General features: G+C 43.9%; 1 protein-coding gene, 1 non-coding gene and 2 pseudogenes across 2 annotated transcripts in view; 1 reads left to right on the top strand and 3 right to left on the bottom strand.

The window, feature by feature from the left end:
* GAB3 (GRB2 associated binding protein 3) overlaps positions 1 to 22,465 on the top strand; it is an 80,492-nt gene extending 58,027 nt beyond the window's left edge. Inside the window, exons 5-10 of the mRNA XM_049766976.1 lie at positions 8,040 to 8,095; positions 8,358 to 8,574; positions 11,055 to 11,136; positions 11,449 to 11,551; positions 20,235 to 20,342; positions 22,352 to 22,465. Of these exons, the coding sequence (XP_049622933.1) occupies positions 8,040 to 8,095; positions 8,358 to 8,574; positions 11,055 to 11,136; positions 11,449 to 11,551; positions 20,235 to 20,342; positions 22,352 to 22,465 (680 nt within the window). The remainder of the gene's footprint in view (positions 1 to 8,039; positions 8,096 to 8,357; positions 8,575 to 11,054; positions 11,137 to 11,448; positions 11,552 to 20,234; positions 20,343 to 22,351) is intronic.
* On the bottom strand, positions 656 to 762 carry LOC126000150 (U6 spliceosomal RNA). The gene has a single exon (XR_007492514.1). It is a non-coding gene; the product is annotated as a U6 spliceosomal RNA (small nuclear RNA).
* LOC125998664 (ATP synthase subunit epsilon, mitochondrial-like) lies at positions 772 to 1,070 on the bottom strand (annotated as a pseudogene).
* Positions 2,660 to 3,152, bottom strand: LOC125998659 (probable ribosome biogenesis protein RLP24; annotated as a pseudogene).
* Positions 22,466 to 23,027: the final 562 nt, after the last annotated feature.

The raw sequence follows: 23,027 nt of genomic DNA, 5'->3' as shown, positions 1-23,027 counted from the left end.
CGATCCCCCGGCATCCCATATGGTCCCCCAAGCCAAGGGCAGTTTCTGAGCGCTTAGCCAGGAGTAACCCCTGAGAGTCAAATGGGTGTGGCACGAAAAAAACAAAACCAAAAAAAAAAAGAAATCATTGTGATTTACAAAGTTCTTCATAGTTATGTTTCAGACATACGATGTTTCAGGGCCAATCCCATCAATGGTGTCAACCTCCCTCCACCAATGTTTCCCAAGTGCATCCCATGTCACCCCCTGCTCCCCCAGCCTGCCAGCATAACAGGGCCCATTTTACGTTTTGATTGTTGAAGTTTGAGTCTCATGATTACATTGTTCTTGACTCTAGCTTGGCTATCTAGTTCTGGCCTTCGTTTGTTTGTTTGTTTTGCTTTTTGGCCCACACCCAGTGATGCTTAGGGGTCGTGATACTCCTGGTTATGCACTCAGAAATTGCTCCTGGCTTAGGGGACCATATGGGATGCCGGGGGATCGAACCGAGGTCTGTCCTAGGTTAGCACGTGCAAGGCAAATGCCCTACCGCATGCGCCATTACTCTGGCCTCATAGTTCTGTCCTTTATTTCTTTTTTTGAATCACGGTTTATTGGCATTGTCAAATCTGAACAAGACTGTAATTTTTCTTTCTTTCTAACCATTTTTTTATAAAAAATTATGGAACACTTCACGAATTTGCATGTCATCCTTGCGCAGGGGCCATGCTAATCTTCTCTGTATCGTCCCAATTTTAGTATATGTGCTGCCGAAGCGAGCACTCTAACCAGTTTTTAAAGAAAAAAGGAACCAAATTACTTCCAATAGAGTCATCAGATGCTCAATAATCTTCACCTGAAAAAGAGCTGCATTTCAAGCTTGTGTCAGGGTCTCTCATTCCTTTTTCACTTTCACAATGTTCACATTGCTGCCTGCTATCTTCTCAACGTTGGCCTTGAACTTCGCCTTCAGGGCATCCCGTACAGCCTTGGCACAGATCTGGGAGTATGGATGTAGCTGAGCCCCGCCTGTCGCCAGTAGGCCACCATGATGTCGAGAGGGTTGCCGGCTGGGTCGAACCACCAGGAAGCGCCATAGTCTTCTGTTATTTCTTAACACCACCAATGCACCTGAGACCTCTTGGCCCCTGACCCCATTCTTTCATATTTGTATTTATCCTTCTCCACTCAATTTCTTTTCTTCTCTTTGCTATAGTCTGAGGCCTAGAGTGTTCTCAAAAACTCCATTTAAACCATTGTGTTTCTTCATGCAGTTATTATGATATCACATATAAGTGATATCATCCTGTATTAATAATTCTTCTCTGGCTCACGTCATTTAACATAATATCTTCCAGTTCCATCCATGTTGTAGCAAATTGCATGATTGCATCATTCCTTACAGCTATGCAGTTTTCCATTGTATATACGTACCACATCTTCATGATCCACTCATCTGTTGTTGGACATCTAGGCTGATTCCAACAATTAGCTATTGTACCAAGTGCTACAATGAATAGTGATATGTATACATCCTTTTGGATCAGTGTTTTTCTATCTTGGGGATAGATACCCAAAAGCAGGATTGCTGGGTCATGTGGCAAATTGATTTTTAGTTTACTGAGTGCCTTCCATACTGCTTTCCATAGAGGTTGAACTAAATGGCATTCCCAACAGCAGTGGATGAGAGTTCCTTTCTCATCAAATCCCCACCAACAGATATTGCTCCCAGTGTTTTTTATAGCAAAGAAAATTTGATTTATCATTGACCCATCAAGTTTTGTTAATAATTAGTCAATGTTGCCAATACCATATTCAGATGATATGACCATTTTATTTCCTAAATGCACTTCTTTTTTTTCCAAACTTACATGACTGTCAGTGAAAGTTTAACAATAAGAATCAATCTAATGCCTACACTAACTTATACTTTGGTGATAGTAATGTAGATGGATCCTCAAACCTTTGCTTTAGGAGAACTTATGTAAGATAACAAAACAATAATTTAGAAGTTGTAATTCTCCAAAGGAGATTTTCAATGTCTGTATAGAAATGGTTATAGGCGGGCCCGGAGAGATAGCACAGTGGTGCTTGCCCTTGCAAGCAGCCGATCCAGAACCTAAGGTGGTTGGTTCGAATCCCGGTGTCCCATATGCTCCCCCGTGCCTGCCAGGAGCTATTTCTGAGCAGACAGCCAGGAGTAGTCCCTGAGCACCGCCAGGTGTGACCCAAAAACCAAAAAAAAAAAAAAAAAAAAATTAAAAAAAAAAAAAAAGAAATGGTTATAGGCAGTGGGATTTTTTTTTTGATTTTTTTGGTCACACCCAGCAGCGCTCAGGGGTTACTCCTGGCTCTACACTCAGAAATCGCTCCTGTCCGGGCAGGCTCGGGGGACCATATGGAATGCCAGGATTCGAACCACCATCCTTCTGCATGCAAGGCAAACGCCTTACCTCCATGTTATCTCTCTGGCCCCTAGGCAGTGGGATTTTTTTTTTTGGTTTTTGGGCCACACCCGGCAGTGCTCAGGGTTTACTTCTGGCTGCTCAGAAATAGCTCCTGGCAGGCACCGAGAACCATATGAGACACCGGGATTTGAACCAACCACCTTAGGTCCTGGATCGGCTGCTTGCAAGGCAAACACCACTGTGCTATCTCTCTGGGACCGGCAGTGGGATTTTTAAGAAGCATCTTCCATGTCCACATCCTGTTGCAATTCCTGTAACATTTTTCCTTCCAGTTGCTTTCCTTTGCCTGCAACAGGGGCATAGATAAGATGGATATTTTGCTTTACTTCTTTGATGTCCTCAACTTTCTGTAGTTCTTTATTTTTCTTCAACCTGTTCATTATAAATTTACCTTGCTGTTTCTCCTCAATCTCTTCTACTCTCTTCATTGCATCAATAGTTTTTTTCTATAGCTCTTGCTGGTACTTAATAGGTTTGTTTCTTCGTTTTTCAAATTCAAATGAATTATCCACTGTAAGCTCTTTAACAGCTGCTTTCCAGAAGGCTTTCTTGTCCACCTCACTTTGCGAGGATTGCACTTTTCTTAAAGTTTTTATGATACTTGGATTTACAGAATCTGAACACCTTGCAATCGTTCCGGACAAACATCATGTCATGGCTGGGGTAGATGGGCCCGGAACAGAAGTAACATTTTTCGATCCTCATCTTGCACCCGTGGGGCCGAGACCACCCAGTGCAAGCCGAACCATTCCTAGTATTTTTTGATGTGTGCCATCCTCACTGGTGTAAAATCTCATTGTTGTCTTAATTTGGAAAAAATGACTTTTTAAAGTGTTTTGATCTCAAACATTTATCTGAATTTTAATATCTTCCACAATACTATTGTCCTGCTTTCTTGCCTTAATTTTAGCAGCTGAGTAGTCATATATCAGTCCCACTGCCATTCTTTTAAGTTTCTTTGTAAGAATTTGACTTCTCTTTGATGTTCCTTAATTTCTCTACAATGTGTTCATGCCTCAATTTCTTTTATTTGCTCTTAGGACTCAGAATTCTATGCTTGAAGATCAGCATCTTTCAAACTTGTTGGGAAACATCTCTCTTCAAATATTACTTCTTGATTTTTACAATTTTTTCTTTGAGAACCCAATAATACATACTTTTGACATTAAACTGTTTGTATGCCTATTAATTACTGTCATTATTTTATCTCTTTATCCTGAATTTTGGCTTTTATTATATTTATTATTATTATAGTTTAGGTAGTGTGGATTAAAACTTTTTTTGACTGCCAGTGCTCTGGGAACCATATGTGGTAATGGGATTGGAACCAGGCTGTGACTACATGCAAGGCAAGTGCCCTAAGCATTGTTCTCTCATTCTAGCCCCTTAATTTTTTTCAGGACTAATTTGTGTTTGTTTGTTTGTTTGTTTTTTGCTTTTTGGGCCATACCTAGTGATGCTCAGGGGTTACTCCTGGCTATGTGCCCAGAAATCGTTCCTGGCTTTGGGGGACCATATGTGATGCCAGGGATTGAACCCAGGTTTGTCCTGGATCAACTGCGTGCAAGGCAAATTCCCTACTACTTGCTATCACTCCGGCCCCTAACTTGGTTTTTTAAATGCTTCATGAATTGGACAGTATCTCATCTAGCAAATAGATTTAAGTCTCTTCAGTCTTCTGTGTCACACATAATTTGTGTTCAAATTATATTTGAGTTCCAAGAATTTTGAGTTCCAGCTCTGTATTTTGATTTCCTTTTCTAATGTTGATTTGTAGGGAAATGGAGACACTGATACACCAAGTTACTTAACCAATTCAGTATCAGAACCCTCCTCCAATTCCTTCTTTCTCCCCCACCCCCGCAAAGGGATATAGAATTAACAGTCTCCAACAGCACAAGTCCTTCCATTATCTCTTTTTAAATTATTCTGTCTCTTTTCTCTCCCAGTCCTCTCCTGTGGGGCTTTATTCTTTCTCTCCTGTTTTTCTTTGTCATATTCATTTCTATTGACCTATTTTTAACTCATTCTGTTGGATTTTTAGAAACCATCTAGTGAATTTTTTATTTACTAACTAACTCTAGGGTTTAATTCAGTTTATTTTCACAATGTCTATTTTTTTGGTTGAGGAATTATTGTTACCATACTTTCTTTCTTTGAAGGATGGGAGGTGAGCCACACGCAGTGGTGCTCAGGACTTATTCCTGCTCTGCACTCAGGGATCACTCCTGACAAGGCTCAGGGGACCATATTGTGTGCTGGGAATCAAACTTGGGTCAGCAGCATGCATGGTGAGCACCCTACCTGCTGTATAGCACTCCAAACACCTCAAACTTTCTTGTAGTCCTTTGAACATGATTTCCTTTTGTTCAATGTATTTTATAACAGTTTTGTAGTCTTATTTTTTTCCTTATAATTTTTTATTTAAATAGCTTTTATTTACAAAGTTATTGATAGTTGAGTTTTAGGCATGTAAATACTTCAACACCAATCCTACTACCAGGTCAACTTCCCTCCAACAATGTTTACATACTCCACGCCCCCACACTCACCTGCCACTTTGACAGGCACTTAACAAAGTTTAGTGGTTTCAGCTTAGATCTCATGTTTTTAGTATTGCTCTCTGTGTTTTGAATGTTTAACCATACTGCTCTCCCATATCGCCAGTATAACAGAAGCCCTGACCCCTGTTTCTTCATCACTTTCCTTTCTCATCTTATTTCTCCCCTGGATTTCTTTCCTTTTTTGTCCTTCTTGCTAGGCTCTGGAGTCTAGGGTGTTCTATGCAACCCCCTTTAATACATTACATTTCCTCATCCAGATACACCACAGATAAGTGAGATCATCCTGTGTTTGTCTTTCTTCTTCTGGCTTCTTTCACGCAACATGAGATCTTCTAGCTTTGACCAGGTTGAGTTACTAGGGGCTGGAGATGGATGAAATGCAGAGATGTTGGTTAAAGTTGACCCTTTCATTTAGGAGATAAAGATGTTCTAGAGATTTAATACACAACATTGTAATCATGGTTAATCATGTGTGCTTGGTATACTTGAAAGTTTTGAAGAGAATAGATCTTAAAGAATCTCATTGTTAAGCAGAATTTGATATTGCCAAACTATGGCAGTGTACTTTTTTTTGCAATATATTGGTATTCACAAGTAGTATATTCTATTCTATAAATGTTTGCAATGTTCTGTGTCAGTTGTAGCTTCCGAGAGTTAATAGAATATGAGTATAGAGCATTGTGATTGTGCTTTGAAAAAAGGAAAAAAATATAACATGGTAAGGGAGATTCCAGATGTAATAGTATAAAAGGGTGGTTAGGGCAGTTTTGAATGAGGTTTGAAGAAATACTTGAGGGAAAAAAGGAGTGAACCATTTTACTATCTGGATCGAGAATATTATAAACAACAATGTTAATAAGGGAGATATGTAGAATGTCTGTCTTGCATACAGGCAGAGTATTGGGGAGAAGTGAGATGGGGACATTGGTGGTGGGAATGTTTCACTGGTGAAGGGGTGTGTTCTTTTTATGACTGAAACCCAACTACAAACATATTTGTGATCAAGGTGCTTAAATAAAGATATTATTTAAAAAAGAATATTATAAACAGGATAAGACTGAGCAAATACCTCGAAATGGGAGGTGGATAGCGCATTAGACAACAGCAAAATAAAACTAATGTAGGACTTGCATTCCAATGGTGGTTCAAACTCTAGTCCTGAGGTTCTATGATCAAGTGAGAGCCATGGGAGCAGATGGAACAGGAGGGAAAACATGGTATGCTTTGAATATGCTCTCTGCTGTCTTGAGAAGAGATTTAAGACCAGCAAATTTGGCCAGTGGTGAGGCCAGAAAACCCAGGAATGGCAATTCTAGAGGGAACCGAGACTAGGATGGTCTTCAGCTGAACCCAGAAAGTGCAGCACAGCAAGTGTCTTCAGAGTGGCAGCTCCCTCACTGGATGAACACTAGAGCCTGAGTGGAGCTGACGGAGACTTTCCGGTTTAGGGCCTGAGAAACCAAGATAAGTAACAAGGGGAACAAGTTGAAATATGGGAAGGAAGGCAGGAAGTTGGTTTGGGATCTGTTGGTCTTGAGGTGCCTGCTCAATGGAAATGAAATGCTAAGTCAGTTGTTAGAGGAGTCTGAGGCTCCGTGAGAGGCCTGGGCTAGGGCTCTGAAGTTGGTGAAAGTCAGTGTAGACGTGCTAAAGCAAGGGTGTAGATACTACACAGGACTGAGTTCAGAGAAGCAAGAGTGTGCAGCATTCAGAGGTGGTGCCCCAGCCCAAGCACCTCTACATGGGCAGGAGTAAGATGAAGACTCACACTCATTTTCCTGGGGCCTGGAAACCCCCACATGTACCATGGGTCCACCATGTAGTCTCAAAAGTACTAAACTGATTAGTCCTCCCCTCCTTCTGCACCACCCCTCCTGAAATCTAGCCTTTCTACAAACAGAAAGCCCAGCACCCAGGGATGGTTCCAGCGCCCCCTGGGGGCAAGATGGCCACCTGGAAAAGATGGTCCAACCCATGCCCACCATCTCAGCAGTTCCCTCAGCTCCCTGCCGCCAGGGTGTCCCTATGTCTGATGCAGGATTTTTGCTCTGTTTGCAACCTTTGGTATCCACACGGAGCCAGCAGTGGGAAGGTAATCGGAGCCTTGGTTCAATATGCTTTATTAAAGATGCTCACCCTTTTTGTCAGGATTCACTGGGTGCTTCCTGACTCCAGATACATATACCCCCTTTGCAGCATTCCTATAAAGTAGCTTCTGTTGTTGGTCTCATTTGAGACGTGGAAGTGGAGACAAGAAAAGGCTGAGTAGCCCTCCCAATGCTGCATAGCTCAGTAGTAGAGCAGGGCCTTCACACGATAGCATGACCCCACGGCAGCCTTCAGCTCACTTCTGTGGCGTGCAGGATCCAGAAGCAGAGAAGAGACACCTAGCAAGCTTTCTCGTTCCCGCACACCCTCCTGAGCCGAGAGGTCCTCTCCTGCCTGCATACTATAGGCCCTTCTACTCCTTCTTCAGGAGGAAGCTGACTTCCACCTTCCCTTCCCTTGGCTCCCCACCACCAGCCCCTGTTTTTCTCCAGATACTGAGGCTACTTTTTCTTGGGCTGGCTCTGTGCTCTTCTCTGCTGCTCTGAGAAATGTGGGCCACTCACGTGTTCCCACTTCTTTCGGTTCCTGCAATCATGATAACTTCATCCTCTGTGGTTTTGAGCTTATCAGATCTTGGAGTCAAGGTTTCTTCCATGGCAGCCTCACTTTCCTCAGTGGGCCTGTGTCCGAGACTATAACCGTTTGGAAGGGGCATTCTCTGCTCAGCTCCTGGAATAACACAGAGTCCTTAGAAGCCCTGAGGACCTGAGGTGCTGAGGTATGCATGCTGCATCACCCCGCTCTTGTTTGTTCGTTTGTTTGAGCATCTAACAATGCTCAGGGCTTACTCCTGGCTCTGCTCTCAGGAATCACTCAGGGAGCATATGGGATTTTGGGGTTGAACCAGGTTGGCTGCGTGCAAGGCCAAACCCTCCCTGTGTCCTCGGCTCCAGCCCCACTCCACTCTTGTTTCTTGCAGCTGATGTGGAAGGTCAATCCCTAAGGCACCGGGACAAGCGGCTCAGCCTCAATTTGGTAAGCTTGGCACTTGAATTGCTCAAGGCCTTCCCTCTAACTGTTCCCTTGAAATGTTGGGAGACTCAACACTCTGGTTTCGAGGATCCTACAGCCTCCCCTCAAGGTCGTGGACTTCTCTAATAGCACTAGCATGTGAGGGAGCTATTTCAGACAGGCCAGGGTTTTGGAGGCACAGGGCCATGCTCACCCTTCATCTTTGGTGGTGTACCAGCAAGCAATGGTACCCTTTGTGAGTGCTTCTACTCCCTCTTGTCCATAGCCCTGCCAGTTCTCCCCGACATCTACCCCAGCCTCAGCTGGTGCCGAGGACAGCTATGTGCCCATGGGCCCACAGGTTGCCCCTGCTCTGGCAGCTTGCTGCAGCCCTGATGACTACATCCCCATGAGCTTGGGAGGCCTGTCAAGCCCCCTGCCTGCATTACCTACAGACCTGGAGCCTCCACCAGTGAACAGAGATCTCAAGCCTCAAAGGAAATGTAAGCCAGGCTATGGGGAGTGCGGGTGAGGTAGGGCAGGCCCTGTGAAGGGCACCAGGGAGTGCTTCCTGTTTGCCTTGAGCCTGGCTTCTTGGGAGGGCTGTGGACTGAAGGCACCAGGCCTGCCTGTGCAACCTGCAAAGCCCCTTCAGTTCAGAGGGCTCTTGTGAGCTCCTTTTCTGCCTGCTACAGCCCATGGAAGGCAGGCAACCTGGCCTCCTGCCTCAGAGCTGACTGCCAGCATGCACTGTCCCGCAAGTGCCCTAGTGAGCAAACTTGCAGGCAGCTATTGGGCTGGCTCTCCCTCGCAGTGAGGCTGGGAAGGGGGTCAAGGAAGTGGACACACCCCCTTCCTCACTGGGGTTCCAGATACATGCCCACCTTCTCTGTGCCCTGTTCTCCCAAGTTCTTTTTCCACTGGCTTTGGGTATGGGGGAAATGGAGGGAACTCTACATGGGAGACAGGTGTGTGGAAATTGCCTGCAAGCAGGAGAATTGCAGAATCAGTGCTACAGGAGAGACTGCCTCAGCGGGGGCCATCAGGTGTTGTTGCTAGAGGGAGAAGTTGCCTCAGGAGGGCCCTGTCAGGTATCAGGCTAGAGGAGAGTCTGCCTTGAAAGGCCCCTTTAGTCCACAAGTGCCCTGACAGGGACTGTCACCCGGAGGGAGGCATTGTCAGAGATGGAGAGTAAAATCATCCCATGTGCCATATCTCCAACCCTAAGTGAAAAAGTCTGAATCAGGGTCACGCATGAAATAATCCAAATCTGGCTGAGGGTGAAACACATAGAATCTGGCAGTCTTCTACTTTGTCTCTTCCCCAAGATGCCTGCCAGAAATGTTTTTATTGTGTACAGAGACCACCCCAGGTGGGGCAGTAAGGACATAGTAAGAGCAGATAGCTCAGTCTATCCTGAGCCTGTCCTACCCAGGTTTACATATAAGACAGTCTTTGTTTTGGGTGAAACCAGTGTAAACAAGCAGATACAAAGAGACCAGGGATGATCTTTTTTTTTTTTGTAGTTTTTGGGTCACACCCGGCAGTGCTCAGGGGTTACTCCTGGCTCCATGCTCAGAAATTGCTCCTGGCAGGCTCGGGGACCATTTGGGACACAGGGATTTGAACTGATGACCTTCTGCATGAAAGGCAAATGCCTTACCTCCATGCTATCTCTCCCGCCCCCGGGGATGATCTTTGTTTTGGGTAAAATAAATTGTAATCTAACAATGGAGAGACTGCTTCACTCCACTCCCTTGATGTTCAGTGACCTTGGGAATGTGGCTGGCAGACAATCGAAAGGGGGTCACCCAAATGAGATCTTTTTTTCACCTTTCATTTTGTTGTAAAAAAAATAGCAATGCAAAGGCCCATGTGCTGTGTATGGTCCTAGTGTTCAAGGTTGCTATGGAGTGTCCTAAGTAGGGGAGCTGGTGTGGGCTGTGGGGCTGTTTCTGTGAGATGCAGATGCAGGAGAACCTGGATTTGGCTATCTGGTGAGCCTGCTGTGTGGTGTGATACTGGCAGGAAAGCCCCTTCTCCAAGGGCCCTGGTACCCCTCTCAGCACACCCGAGGCTTCTGGGAAGCTGGTTCCAGACTCAGAAAGTGAACTCTGCTCTGCTGCAAGGCAGGATGGGAAACAGTCTTTGCACACACAGTCCAGTGCAGTTCAACACTGATGGAGGGGTGCAAGGCGGGATGCTGAGGGGGAAGGAGGCTTGTTGGTTAAGTCTCTACTGCTGACCACACAGATCTGCTGCTCTTCCATCCCCCAGAGCGTGTAGAGGCCCTATGCATTGCTCAACCATGACCTACATAGCCCCTGGGGCACTGCCAAGTGTCACATCATCAGTGGAGAGGTGGGGGTGGGCAGCTTCCTGGTGGAACAGGGACCCACAAAAGGAAGCAATGTTGATTAGAAAGGGGCTTTATGGAGGGTGGAAAAAATAAAGTGGCTTTAGTGGAAGATGGAGAATCACTGGGCTAGACCATGGGGAGTAAGCACAGGACTGCAGACAAGCCCAGCCCGTGGTCTAAACCAGTCTGGGGCTCCAAGAATGAAAGAATAAAGGTTTGCAACCCTCAGTAGAGGGAGAACAGAGACGCCAGGATGCCTGGCTGAGGGAGGAAGGGGAAAAGTGTGGTAGGCAGAAGGCACATTAGGACAGCAGACTGGAGGAGAGCCAGTTAGAAGCCCTGATGACAAAAGGACATGAGGTGGTGTGGTGGGGATTGGGAGACCAACACCCAGGCCCATAGATAGAGCAAGCATCAAGAACCCTGGGCTGGACTGAAGGCATCAGTTATCTCCTGCACACCATGTGACCATTTGCTCCCTCTGAGCCGGGGCCAGTATGGCTGGAAGCTGGCCCCACCATCTCTGCAGGCTGCTGGTTCTTGGGGATTGGACGTGCTGGACTCTCCATTCTGGTCTTGACTTCTTGGCCCCTAACCACACAGATCTCCTGTATTATCTTGTAGCGCGGCCTCCTCCTCTTGACCTGAGGAACCTCTCTACCATCCGGGAACATGTATCTCTAACCAGGACCCACACAGTGCCATGGTGAGTTTGGGCCCCTCCCCTGGCATTCACTGCCATTGCAGCATAACGGTTGGTGCTCAAGCCAGTGCAGGTACAGTCTTGACTCTCCTGAGGCAGAAGTGTTTAGAGGTCACAAAGGGAAAGAATTTCCTGTGCGAATTGGAAGCCATCTGCCCCCAAGTGGACCAGAGCTGCTTCAGGAATTGCTTTGGCCGGAAGGAAGTTGTGTGTGAAGGGGAGGGCTGAGGCCCCGCGGGGCTCTGTCAGTTCCTGGCTGCCTTTCAGAGCAGCTGTAAGACATTGCTTTAACCTCATCTATATTTTTCCTCTTAGCAACCGAACCAGCTTTCTCTCTCCAGAAAGAAATGGTTTTAATTCTGCAAGATTTTTTGCCAGTCCTGTTTCAAGAGAAGAGGAAGAAAGCTACATCCCAATGGTAATCCTATATGTTTAACATCCTTTCACCCCAATCTATATCCTTATGAGTTCACCATAAAGGAAACGTATTCTTGGGAAAGACTGCCCTTGATTGTAATAGCAGGTTGCAATGTTTTCAGACTGGGAACAAATCCATATTTGCAGCTGACTTTCTCTTCTGCGATATTTAGCTCTTTGCACGACTTTGAGGACATAGTTGTTACAGAGAACCCTCCTGCACTTTGTTGTCCCTTCTTTGCTCTTCACTTATGAATCTATTGAGAACTTGAATTTGCTTTTTCCTTTTCTATTGAGGCCACGTGCTGCTCAAGGCTCACTCCCAACTCTGTGCTCGGGGATCCTTTTTGCCAGTGCTCAGTGGACCATATGTGATATGAATTAAACCTTGGTTGGCTGCATACAAGTCAAGACCTTAAACCCTGTATTATCTCTTCAACCCAAGAATTTTATTTTGTTTTTTTTTGGGGGGGGGCACACCCGTTTGATGCTCAGGGGTTACTCCTGGCTAAGCGCTCAGAAATCGCCCCTGGCTTGGGGGGACCATATGGGACACTGGGGGATCGAACTGCGGTCCTTCCTTGGCTAGCGCTTGCAAGGCAGACACCTTACCTCTAGCATCACCTCTCCGGCCCCAAGAATTGGTATTTTTGAGGGGAGAAAGAAAAGAGCTATTAGCACCTCTGGCATTTTTTTTGGTTTGTTTTTTGGGCCACACCCAGTGATGCTCAGGGGTTATTCCTGGCTATGTGCTTAGAAATCGCTCCTGGCCTGGGGGACCATATGGGACGCTGGGGGATCGAACCATCCTAGGTCAGCCACTTGCAAGGCAAACTCCCTATCGCTGCTCCACCACTCTGGCCCCAGACCTCTGGCATTTTTGAGGCATTTTAGCTACAACTGTGCCCTCTCTGATTCAAAAAGAAGGTACTCTAGGGATAATTTCTGCTTCTATGAAGACATTTTGGAAAGCTATTTAAGAAAAACAATGTTTAAGATAACTGTGATTACAAATATTTTTGAGAAGACAGTTCTGCCCTCTATATGAAGATAATAGGCAAAAAAAATTGCCAAACAGTAAGCTAGTGGAGAAGTAATTGCATGTTTTGTTTTGCCTTTCTATTTGACAAAAAACTGTGTTGTACGTGTGCTTAACTATAGACAGATGGAAAATAACTCAGATACAAATCCGCTGTGGTCGTTCCAATGTTTCTTCACACTTAACGTGGGCCCTTGGGAAACGTTGAGGAGCAAATGCTTAGAGATGATACTGAGCAGCTGTGCTTGGTCTCTAAGAGCAGAGAAGGGGAGTGAACCCAAAAGCTGTGTGGAGCTTCTCACACGTAGCAGGCCATCTGGGATCTGTGTGCCTTTGAGAAGGACCCACACTTCATTCACAGCATGGTGTAGCACTGCTCACTTGGCCAAGGAGATAATCTTGGGTCAGTGACTCTCTCTTCATCTAGACCAGTTCTAGATTAAGAGCCTTGAATGCTGACACAATAAAGAAGCTACTAGGAACCTCAGGCAGGTGTGTGTTGATTCCCCTTCTAATTCCTATTGTCATTAGAAGCTTCAAGAATTTCTCTTCTTCAGTGTTTTCGAATAACTTTTATTTCTATCATTCTGGATGCCAGTCCTATATCAATTTGGATTTGATTTTACTCATTCATATGCATTTTTTTCTTTGGTGATAACTTCCCAAATTTATCCTCAAATTTAAAATAAAATTTATAGATTTATAAAATCTATTTAAAAAATTTAGGCGAGGGACTAGTGAGCAAGTTTTTTTTCTTGGTTTTTCGGGCCACACCCATTTGAATCTCAGTGGTTACTCCTGGCTAAGTGCTCAGAAATTGCCCCTGGCTTGGGGGGACCATATGGGATGTTGGGGGATCAAACTGTGGTCCTTCCTTGGCTAGCGTTTGCAAGGCAGACACCTTGCTTCTAGCACCACCTTGCCAGCCCCCTAGTGAGCAAGTTTTGTTTGACTAAAGCAATGTGTCCTTTCTTCAGTCACAGTTAGAAAATTTAGATGAAGGAGCATTACTTTATGTGTTTTTTTTCAAATTGAAATTTTCACATTTTGGTCAGCTTTTCTAGTAGGATTCTAGATTTGATATGTCACATTCCATGTTCTATTATAGTGTTATAATTTTACTTTTTCCAATTATCTTTCAGTGAGACAGACTTTCTGTCAGGGTGAAGTTCTATGCATTATAGTACAGTGTGAAATCTGCTCTCAACTACCTACTTCATTAGGATCCCACCCTCCCCACAAACCTAGGCCCTGGAAGTCAGAACTCTAATTCTGTCTTTTGGTGAGTGCCACCTCTGCTGCGCTAGGACTGGTGGCACCTCTGAGATGAATTCGTTTCTCTCACAGCATGTCTGTGCGATGATGAGTTCAGTTGGTCCATATACTTCCTGTGGCAGTGCTCAGTGGTGTTGCCATGGATGGATGTGCCAGTGCTCCTCAGCCCCTTCCACTGAAGGAGTTTGGAGGAAGTTATGAATCTAATTGGTATAAGTGTTTTTCACTGACTTTGTTGCGGAGTTATTTTTTCTGTAGTTAAATAAACATCTATGTTATTTACCATTTAAGCCATTTTTAGATGTTCAGTTAAGTGCATGAAGAATGGTATCAAGTACATTCAGAATTTTGCACAACCATCATTTGATTGTCTGTTTCCAGAACTTGTTCATTCCTCAACACAGAAATTTGGTCCCCATTAAACACTTCACTCATTCATCCTTTCCCTACCCCCAACCCTGGTAACCTCTGTTCCACTTTCTCTTTTGTGAATTTGTTTACTCTAGGGATTTCATATAATGGAATCTTATTTGTCCCTTTGTGTCTATCATCTTTCACCTAGTACAATATTTTTAAGATTCAACCATATTTTAGCATTTTACCACAGTTTCATTCAGTTTGGTGTGATCCCAGCTAGTGCTCAGGAGTATACAGAGGGTGTTCATGCCACACTCAGCTCTAATCATGTCCTTTACCCATTTTTTGAATAATTGTGTTTGAGTTTTCTAAATCATACATATATATGTATATATGTATGTATGTATGTATAGTGAGGGGGCCAGAACAATAGTACAGCATGGTCAAGAAATGTGTAGTAACATTTGTAGCCATACCTTTGGACCAAACTGGGGCCTAACAGAGCACCGAACACTTTGTAGGGTACTGAACTGTTGTTGAGATAGCAATTTCTTTTCTTTTTTTTTATTTTGGGCCACACCCAGTGACGTTCAGGGGTTACTCCTGGCTATGTGCTCAGAAATCCCTCCTGGCATGGAGGACGATATGGGACGCAGGGGGATCGAATCGCGGTCTGTCCTGGGTCAGCCACATCTAAGGCAAACACCCTACTGCTGTGCCATCGCTCCAGCCTGAGATAGTAATTTCTAAGTGCAGCTTCCCAGTTACTTCCAGGATGCTTTGACCTATTCTTACATTTTGAGAAATACCCATAGTATTGCCCATAGAGGCAAAACCAGAGTGAATGAAATTTTCTTTTTTTAATCACATCTCTGCCAAGACTGGTGGTTTTTATAAAATTAATTTAAAATTTTTTAATTGAGGTTCTGTGGTTTACTCTTCTTTTATATGGTTTCTTATTTGTATGCAGCAATATCTCTTTGTTGTTGTGACTTTCATTTCCATGATAATAGGTGACAGTGGATATTTTTTATATGCTAACTGGTTACCCAAAGACCCATCCATATACCTTTATAGAAATGTCTGTTTATTATCCTTCAATTTTTGATGGGGTTATGGTTTTTTTGTTTTTATTGAGTTTTGTTTTGTTTTTTGGGCCACACCCAGTGACGCTCAGGGGTTGCTTCTGGCTATGCACTCAGAAATCGCTCCTGACTTGCGGGACCATATGGGATGCTGGGGGATCAAACTACAGTCCATCCTAGGCTAGCTCAGGCAGGCAAGATGCCTTACCACTTGCACCACCGCTCCAACCACTGTTGAGTTGTTTGAGTGCTTTATATATCTTGGATATTAGCCCTTTATCTCATATATTGTATTCTAGTGTTTTCTCCTATTTGGTAGGATGTCTTTATTTTATGCCTAGTTTCTTTTTATTTCAAATGGAAAAAATTTATTAATTTTTTGTGAATTAATTATTCATACAATAATTAATTTGTGAATTCATTAAATTTGTGAGTTACTTATTCAGAAAATTTGTGAAGTAATTAATTTTGTGAATTAATTTTGAGAATTAATTTTATGAATTGTGTGAAATATGGATTGAGTTTTATGTTCTTACATGTTACCATCCATTTTTTTCCAGCACCATTTGTTGAAGAGATTTTCCTTGTTCCACATCATGTACTCAGTTTCTTTGTTATAGAGTAATTGTCCAAAACCTGAGGGTTTATCTCTGGACTCTATATTCTGTTTTATTAGTCTAAGAGTCTGTCTTTAGTTCAGAATCACAATTTGATAACTGTAGCTTCACATTATACTTTAAATTCAGTGTATATAGTACCTCCCATCTTCTTTTTTCTCAAAATTACTTTTCATATATGGAAGCATTATGATTCCATATACATTTTAGTAGTTTGTTCTAAGTCTTTGAAGAATGTCATCAGAATTTTTATGGGAACTTCATTAAATCTGTATAACACTGCAGATAAGATGATCATTTTGTCCATGTTAATTCTTGCAATCTATGTACATTGAATATTTTCCCATTTTCTGGTGTCCTTTCTTTCCTTTTCCTTTTTTTTTTTAATTTTGGGCCATACCAGGCAGTGCTCAGGGCTTTTTTCCTGACTCTGCTCAGGGATTACTACAGGCAGCCCCGGTCTGCAATGTCTGTATATGGTACTAAGATCAAACCTGGGTCACCTGCATGCAAGGCAAGTGCTCTGTCCTCTATACTATCTCACCGGTACCATGGTGTTCTTTTCCCTTTTCTATTTTTTTCAATAGTGACTTAGAGGTTTTGACATGTTTTTACAACCTTTGAATTCCTAGATATTTGATGTTTTAAGAACATCAAAAACTATTCTTTTAAGAAAAATCTATTAGTAAATGAAGGATACAGTTGTCTATAGTCTTATAAAAAGGATATATCATATATTTAATTTATATAACATATATTACATAACATATAATTTATTATATTATAATTTATCTAATATATTTAATACATAATCTATATAGTGAATATATAAGTGAGTTAAATTATAGACCACAGGTGGTTCCTTTGGAATCAAGTTCAAAGCAACTTTGTCTACTTCTTTGAGTTTTTTATTCAACCTTGTACCTGAATGCACAAAGGAGAAGAATGAGAATTGAAGGGAGGATATAAAAACAATGTTATTATTAATAGATGGTGATATATTCAGAAAATCTAAATTATTTTACTGGAAATCATTAGGATTAGTATAACTCTTTTCAAGGTTAATGGATATATAATTAATACACAAAGGACAGTTGAACTTGTTTATAGTGGTAACAAACAGAAAATGGAATTTAATTTCATTTTGATGCCATACCCAGTGGTACTCAGGGCTTTCTCCTGGACCTGTGCTCAGAAATAACTCCTTATGGGGCTTAGGAAACCAAATATAGGACTGGAGAGTGAATATGGGCTGGCCGTCTGCAAGGCAAATGTCTTTTTGTTTTTTTTGGGTTTTTTTGGTTTTTGGGCCACACCCAGTGACGCTCAGGGGTTACTCCTGGCTATGCGCTCAGAAGTCGCTCCTGGCTTGGGGGACCATATGGGACGCCGGGGGATCGAACCATGGTTCGTCCTAGGCTAGCGCAGGCAAGGCAGGCACCTTACCTCCAGCGCCACCGCCCGGCCCCAAGGCAAATGTCTTAATCCCTGTACTATCTCAATGGCCCCAAGAAAATAAAAATATAAACCTATTATTTACAATGGCAACAAGCCTTTAGGTATGTAGGGATAAATCTAAAAAATAAGAGAATTACTGGAGAAGTAATAAAATATTATTGAAATATCTTAAGGAGCTGAGTAAAATGCAAAGAAAGACCACTGTATCTGGTTAAAAAGATTCATAAAGTTTTGTTCATTTGGGGGCCACACCCAAGAACTGCTCAGGGACTACTTCTGATTCTATGCTCAGGGATCACTCCTGATAGTGCTCAGAGAACCACATGTAATAACAGGGATCGAACTCAGGTCAGTCACATGCAAGGCCTTGGAAGATTAAAATATTATTAAAATATTAAAAGACATTATGCTACTAAATCACCAATAAATTATTTGTGGAACTTTGGCACTAATTCTACGATGTATATAGATAGTCCAAGGGTCAAGATTACCCAAGATTCTGGAAGAAACAAAATGGAAGGTATTTATCATAGTAAATGGACAGGTTCAGCCATTGGTACAGGTTAGTCCTGTACAGAGGTCAACATATGTGCTAATGGGATCTAAGGGAAATCTGAAGATAGATCCAAACATATGTAAGAACTGGCATAGGACAAGAGGCTGAAGTATTGAGGAAAGGGTGGTTATTCAGGCAAAACCAGCAAGAAATGAATTATATCCTGATTGCACTACCATATTTTCAAGTCAGTTTAAGCTGGATTGTTCCTTAAATGTGTGGGGTGTGGCTTTGTAATTTTAGAAAATATGTGGAAACAAATTATGAACTCATATGGGTAAGCAAGCCACTTGGCAAGGAGAGAGGCTTTGGTTTAGAGTGTAGGGTTTAGGCTAGGGGTTAGAAATCCTAAAGGTGGGAGGTGACTCATATATGTGAGTCCTTGGATTCTCTCCCTACATTGCTAACACATATATCATACATATACATGAAGATAAATATAAAAGGAAAGCACAACTATGGTCTGTATGAGTTGTTTATAATGTAAACATTACATTACAGTAATCATTCCAAATGATTACTCTCCAGAATATATGAGGAAAAGTCATAAAAGTATCAGTGGGTTCAATATAAAAATTACCAAAACAACACAGATAACATGAACCAAGAACTTACAGGGGAAAAAAAGAAATGACCCTGTTCATACAAAAAGGTGCCCAGTCAGTCAAATAATTAGTAATCAAGGGCATGGAGAATCCCACCACCACAGTATGAAACCATTTTACCCATTGCAGGTCAGAAAAACATTGAAACTCCAGACAATATTCAGAGTCACCCCGAACTGGGTGGGGTGTGGTCAGAATATTTAGATTGGAACAACCACAGCCTCTTTACAAAGCAGCTGGGTCATAGTGTCTGTAGTTGAGGACACACATACTCTATAAGCCAGCAACTCTGTTCTGTAGTACCCAACTAGGAATTATCCCTCCCAGGCATGAGTGCTTGTGAGAGCCCCGAATGGGAAGCAAGGCATGGGCACCGATAGGCACAATGAAAGAACTCACTGTTCTTGGCTTAGCTCCCCTGAAATGAATGACATTGAGCTAGTAGAGCAACACACTGAAAGTGAGACACAAGTAGTGTTGTGAAAAGTACAGACAAGATGATTTTCTAGAGAAACCATCCGAACAGACACAACTACACCTTGGGACTGAGGATCCATAAAACTGAACACAGGACTCGAGGCACTAGTGCTGAGCCTGGATGCCAAGGCTGTGGAGAGGCGCTACCCAGAGTGTTCAGGGTTTACTTCATGCAAAGGATCTTTAAATGCATCTGGGATGTCTTTATTAGCATGTGTATAGATGTGCTAGATGTTTTCCCTGCCCCTCTTCTCTTCCCTCCATTGTTGCTACAGTGACCAGGAGTCATACACAGTCTTGCTTACAGTGCTTAATTTCTCAGCAGTGCTCAGCAGAAGCCACACTAATTTAGCTGGAGTGCTTGAGCACATTCTGGTTGCAGCATTTGCTGGCATCACTGAGGTACACTGGAATGACACACTAGTTTGGTTGCACCAGCTTCACCTGGCTGTGTGTGTAGGGACTGACACACTCTGGATTAAGCTCATATCCTCATGCTCACAAGCTTCCTTTAGCTGCTGCGATATCCCGGAGTCCCTGTAAGAATATTTTCTTAATTGGACCACACCCTAGGGCTATAATATATAGCAGATAAAGCACTGGCTTTATACACTGTTGACCCTAGTTCAATCCCCAGCACCCCATATGGTCCCTCAAACCTACCAGGATGATCCCTGAACACAGAGCCAGGAGTAAGCCCTGAGCACTGCCAGGTGTATTCCCCAAACCAAAAAACAAAGGACCATACCCCGTAATGCTCAGAGGGTCTTGCAGCCACTTCAGGCAGTGCTCAGGCAATAGATTGGTGCTTGCCCCAGCAGTGTTCAGAAGACACTGGGAGATGCTGGTCAGGTCATTGAACTCAGGTCTCACTCATGCCAGGTAAGTGACCTAACTTACCTAACTTACACTTAACAAGTGTCTATCAGCTCGGGGTATTCGTCAGCCGTTTTGGGCTCCTGCCTGGGAGGTGTCATAGTTCCCTTAGCACTGCACCTGAATTATTCAGGGGGGAGACTTTCACTAGCTGGTTTTAGGGTAAATCGCTCTGGATGATTCGTATGTAACCCCCACCACTATGCGTGGGCCAGTCTACAGATATTCCCCAGATCTCCATCATGTCCTGTCTGCTGACAGCAGTCTTAAGGCCTCACTGGCCTTCTTAGCAACCTGACCAGACCATTGAACTCTAAGTCCTGTGGTGTTGGTTCCTAGGAGGAGCACAGAAATGTGAGCAGGAACTCTCTGATGTTGACGAAGAAATTCAGCTTGGACTATCTTGCCCTGGACTTCAACTCAGCATCACCAGCTCCTGTGCAGCAGGTAACACAGACTTGATGGCAGAGAATTCCTGTGATTGCGTTGGGTGGGTGGGAGCTTTGAAGATAGATGGACAGCTGGGCCAGGCAGAATCCGCCTTTGGAAAGTGTTCCCACATGCCAGGCAGGATCCGTAATCAAAAGCCCCTCTTTGAAACCTGCAGTGGCTTTGGATTAGTTCCTACATGGGAGCTACCCTGCACCTCAAATAGTATCCCACACGGTGCTATGCAAGGGGGTTATCTGTACCCAAAGAGTGGTGAGCAGGGGACAGATATAACCTCAGAGAGAGGGTTGAGCATTGTCTCCATTGTGCCTGGCAGCATGATGTTTGGCAAAAGTCATTTGATGTCTAGGGTGTACTAGACACATGTGCTGTGCAAATATGTGTCGCACACAGGAAAATCAGCATGGTGAAAGCCCAGTCATCTCCCACTCTCCTTTTCCTTGACTAGTATTTATTTAAGCACCGTGATTATAAACATGTTTGTAGTTGGGTTTCAGTCATTTAAAAAGTACACCTCCCTTCACCAATGCAACCTTCAATGTCCCCCATTTTCCTCCTCCCCCACTCCCTGTCTTTGAGACAGGCATTCTATTTCTCTCACTCATTACCATTATCATGGTAGTTGTTGGTGTAGTATTTCTCTAACTGCACTCACTACTCTTTGTGGTAAGCTTCATATCATGGGCTGGTCCTTTTAAACTTCATCTCTATTGTCTCTGAGTATTATCACCATACTATCTTTGTTTTTCTTAAATCTCACAGATGATTGAGACTATTCTGTGTCTATCTCTCTCCCTCTGACTCATTTCACTCAGCATAATAGTTCCCATGTCTATTCATGTATAGGAAAATTTCATGACTTCATTTTTCCTGGCATCTGCATAGTATATTTCATTGTGTATATGTACCACAATTTCTTTAGCTACTCATCTGTTGTTGGGCATCTGGGTATTGTAAATAGCACTGAAATGAACATAGGCATGCAGAAGGCATTCTTGAATTGTGTATTTGTGTTCCTAGGGTATATCCCTAGGAATGGTATAGCTAGATCATATGGGAGCTCAATTTCCAGTTTTTTGAGGAATCTTCATATTGTTTTCCATAAGGGGCTGGACTAGATGGCATTCCCACCAGCAGTGAGTGAGAGTTCATTTCTCCCCACATCTTCTCCAGCTTGATTGTTCTTGTTCTTTGTGATGTGTGCCAGTCTCTGTGATGTGACATGGTACCCCATTGTTGTTTTGATTTGCATCTCCCTGATGATTAGTGATGTGAAGCATTTTTCTTTTTTTTTTTTTTTGGGCCACACCCTGTGACGCTCAGGGGTTACTCCTGGCTATGCACTCAGAAGTTGCTCCTGGCTTCTTGGGGGACCATATGGGACGCCGGGGGATCGAACCGCGGTCCGTCCTAGGCTAGCGCAGGCAAGGCAGGCACCTTACCTCCAGCGCCACCGCCCGGCCCCTGTGAAGCATTTTTCATGTGCCTTTTGGTCATTCTGTTTACCTTGACTTTCATGACCTGAGTTCCAGAAAAGAGGGCCAGAAATGAAAGAACTGCAAGTACTAAAGGTGCCTTATCTAAGCCCTGAGCACCAAGCCAGGAGTCAGCCCTGAGCACCACCAAAACTGGCCCCAAACCAAACCAAAGTGTGTCAGTCTGGAGGGGCAGGGCCCTACAATTCAGCCCAACAGCTGAAGATCTCTGGGCCTTGCAATAGTCATTGGCAGTCAGGGCCTTAGTGCTACCTGCCATCTGGGGTCACGTAGAGAGAAGCAGCCTCCCCTGTGGTACTCTAGGCAAAGCAATAAGAGAGACTGAGGAGGCAGGTGCTATAACACTCAGAGCTAGCCTGACATTAGGTCACAATTGGATAAGTGGGTGAGGAAATGGTATACGTGGGCTGCATGTGTGCTTAGGCAAGGCCTAGGAGGCCAGCACTGAGGGCTGTCCTTCACTGTATTGCATCACTGGGTGTCATGACAGCCTTTGCTCTCCCTCTTCAGAAACTCCTCTCAGAAGAGCACCGAGTAGACTACGTTCAAGTGGATGAGCAAAAGACGCAAGCGCTGCAAAGCACGAAGCAGGAGTGGACAGATGAGAGGCAGTCCAAGGCATGAGGCATGGGCACAGGGTGCCAACCCGTTGCCCACACAGTCAAGAGCCCCGAAAGGAGACTCCTCTTCTCTCTTTACCCTGATACAAACCTGTGGGAGAGGCCCTGTTTCAACATAATGAATGGGAGAAGGGGGGCACAGCAGGGGGTGGGGGGGTAAAGCTGCTCACAGCAGTGCCTGGAGCCTGGCACTCTGTGCAGGCAGCAGGAAGACTAAGAGTAGGACTCAGTGAGAACATTCTGCCAAGAGTTTGTACATAGAAGCCAGAATCATTGGTGATGGAATGAAACTGTCCCTGAGACTCTGAGCTCCTGCCAGTTCTCCAGGACGGTCCTCAGCTATCCAGTTGGTCTTCCTCCTCCTGACCACTGATTTCTCCCCACTCTGGAAAACCACGCCAGACAAATCCTCTCAGACACACAGAGAGGCCATGGGTGTGGCAGCCCAGTGACTTTTGGGCCCCAGGAGGAGCAAGTCAAGCTCTAGGCTACTTCTTGCTCTTCCCTACAAGCCCTGGGTTCTGGCTCTGCTCTGGATAAAGGGCTGGAAGCCCAAGAGTTCCACT

Source organism: Suncus etruscus, chromosome X (assembly GCF_024139225.1).
Source record: "Suncus etruscus isolate mSunEtr1 chromosome X, mSunEtr1.pri.cur, whole genome shotgun sequence".
NCBI classification, from domain to species: domain Eukaryota; kingdom Metazoa; phylum Chordata; class Mammalia; order Eulipotyphla; family Soricidae; genus Suncus; species Suncus etruscus.
This window is presented reverse-complemented; position numbering and strand designations above follow the sequence as displayed.